General features: G+C 41.0%; 1 protein-coding gene across 1 annotated transcript; it reads left to right on the plus strand.

Annotated features, from left to right (window-relative positions):
* The first annotated feature begins 313 nt into the window (after positions 1 to 313).
* On the plus strand, positions 314 to 2,175 carry LOC149186418 (caffeic acid 3-O-methyltransferase 3-like). Its single transcript, XM_089411001.1, has 3 exons — positions 314 to 1,154; positions 1,265 to 1,329; positions 1,486 to 2,175. Exons 1-3 carry the CDS (start codon positions 371 to 373, stop codon positions 1,786 to 1,788), a joined length of 1,152 nt encoding a protein of 383 aa, XP_089267127.1. The 5' UTR covers positions 314 to 370; the 3' UTR covers positions 1,789 to 2,175.
* The last annotated feature ends 331 nt before the right edge of the window (positions 2,176 to 2,506 follow it).

Here is a 2,506-nt window from a genome sequence, read left to right on the forward strand (position 1 = left end):
ATATGTATCATGTAAAGACATTTTGGTGTAATAATAAAGTTTTGTTTTTTCATTTTTGGGAAATAATGAAGAGGGAGAATGTAAAAATAATTATTTCACGGCCGCCACTGCCTTGGCTCTTCTTGCCACCGCCTTGGCTCTTCATTCTCCCAGAGGTCAGCACAGCCTCACCGCCTCACCGCCTGCAGAACGAAAGGGCAGCACCACCGCCTGGGAGATGAATATTTTAATGGCTGTAACCGACATTAATTTTGGTATAAATACATATGCTTAGCAGAGGAAGAAGATGCACTCTCGGTTTTTTGGTTGTGTAATTTCTGGCGGCTGTAGCTGCTGTTATCAGAATTTTTGTATTCTTGTTTCTTTCACAATGGACTCGATTCATCATGTTTTGGCTCCTGTAACCGGGCAACACATCGACTCATCACGGGAATCCGCAGCAACGCAGGAGCTCCAGCTGTATGAGATGATATTCTCTGCTGTGAAGCCATTGGCTTTGAAAGCAGCTGTGTTGCTCAACATTCCTGACATCATCGCCACACGAGGCAACGGAGGTCCGCTTTCTGCCGAGCAGATTGCCTTTCACATTGCTGCTGCTAATTCCTCATCAACTGGCAATTCCCACGTGGATGTGGGATACCTCTACAGAATTCTGAGGTTCCTTGCTTCCTATGGCGTTTTCGCTGAACAAGAAGAGGCCGATCAGCCAGACGATGCAGACACCAAGAAAATAAAGTTCGGTTTGACGGGCATTTCGAAGCTGCTGGTGCATGGAGGAAATGAGCAATCATGTGGGCCTTTCCTGCTCCTCATAGCAAACAACGTCTACCTGGAAGCCTTTCAACATTTGCACGAATCTGTCTTGGAGGGCTGCTACACATTTAACAAAGCTCATGGTATGGATCCCTGGGAATACCTGGGCAACAATCCCGAATTCAACAAGATTTTCAACGAGGCCATGGCCACTAACACTAGATCCGTCATGGCTTCCGTGGCGAAGATGTATGAAGATGGGTTTAAGAGTATGGCAACGCTGGTAGACGTTGGAGGAGGTATGGGCTCTGCCTTGTCCATCATTGTGAAGGAACATTCACACATTCGTGGGATTAATCTCGATCTGCCTCATGTCATTGCCACTGCGCCTCCCATAACTGGTAATTAGATTTGTAATGTTGGTCACCATTAATATAATAAATTTGTTGATATATATAACATGATAGCAAGTTGATGATGATTTATGACTGGGAACGAGGGAGTGTTGCAGGGGTGGAGCATATGGAGGGAAATATGTTCGAGCACATACCTTCTGCCGATGCAGTCATGATGAAGGTCACGATTTCATCTATGGTCTTCTGTTTGCATAAGAAATTTACTTGTGCCATTATTATTATTTCTACATGTTGAGGAGGACCAATACTTTTCTATTGTCATTTACTGCAGTGGATTTGTTGAGGGCTAATAATATTCTATTGTCATTTACTACAGTGGATCCTCCATGACTGGGCGGACGAGGAGTGTGTGAAATTGCTGAGAAGAAGCTACGACGCAACGCCAGCGAAGGGAAAGGTGTTAATTGTGGAAGCAGTTGTTGAGGGAGACAAAGAAGGTGAAAGCATGTCGAGGCGATTGGGATTGTTATATGATATATCGATGATGGTTTACACAACTGGTGGGAAGGAGAGAACAGAGGAAGAATTCAAAGGGCTGTTCCAGCGCGCAGGGTTCAAGAGCCACACCATCATCAAGTTGCCTTTCCTTCAGTCGCTCATAGTGCTGTCCAAAGCCTAATAAGCTCTTGCGCTTCCGATTATCATTACAATAACGTTGGTTTTGCTGGGGTTGTTATCATGCAGTATATGATCTATGTTTTATGTGGTACGTCAATAGTTTGAATTTTTAAGGAGCGAAAGGATTTAGAGTGCGATTATCGTTACAATTAATGTTTGTTTTGCTGAGGATGTTATCTTGCCGTATAAGATCCATGTCAATAGTTTGAATTTTTTAACGGGCGAAAGGATTTATAGTGGGAGTAACTGGGATGGGTTCCACGATACTCGAGTCTTAACTGAACATTTCTTAAAGGTAGACATGGTTGAAATTATTGTGAGATGTTAAAGATATTTATCCATCATAAAAATAATTGAATATAATAATATTTTTATCTGTCTATCTTAATAGATATAATAATATTTTTACATTTGTGTTATAATAATATTTTTACATTTGTGTCTAGGTTGGTAGTGTAGTGTAATTAACGTTTATTTAAATTAGTTTGACGTGGTGGCTTTCACAAAGATTCATACCAAATGTTGCAAAGGAAACACTGTAAGTAATAGCATATGAAAAAAGAGCATAGATGAAGATGATGAGATATGTTACAGACCCTTATAAACACATGCAACATAACCCATTCTAATACACTAATTCATTTACGAGAATTACGTTATTTGAGATTGTTAATAATGTACTTGTTACACATTCAAGTAAAGGAAGGGTGTTGCATTAG

This window comes from Pinus tabuliformis, chromosome 3_1, assembly GCF_031772625.1.
Source record: "Pinus tabuliformis cultivar Carrire ecotype Pingquan chromosome 3_1, CPIR1, whole genome shotgun sequence".
Taxonomy (NCBI): domain Eukaryota; kingdom Viridiplantae; phylum Streptophyta; class Pinopsida; order Pinales; family Pinaceae; genus Pinus; species Pinus tabuliformis.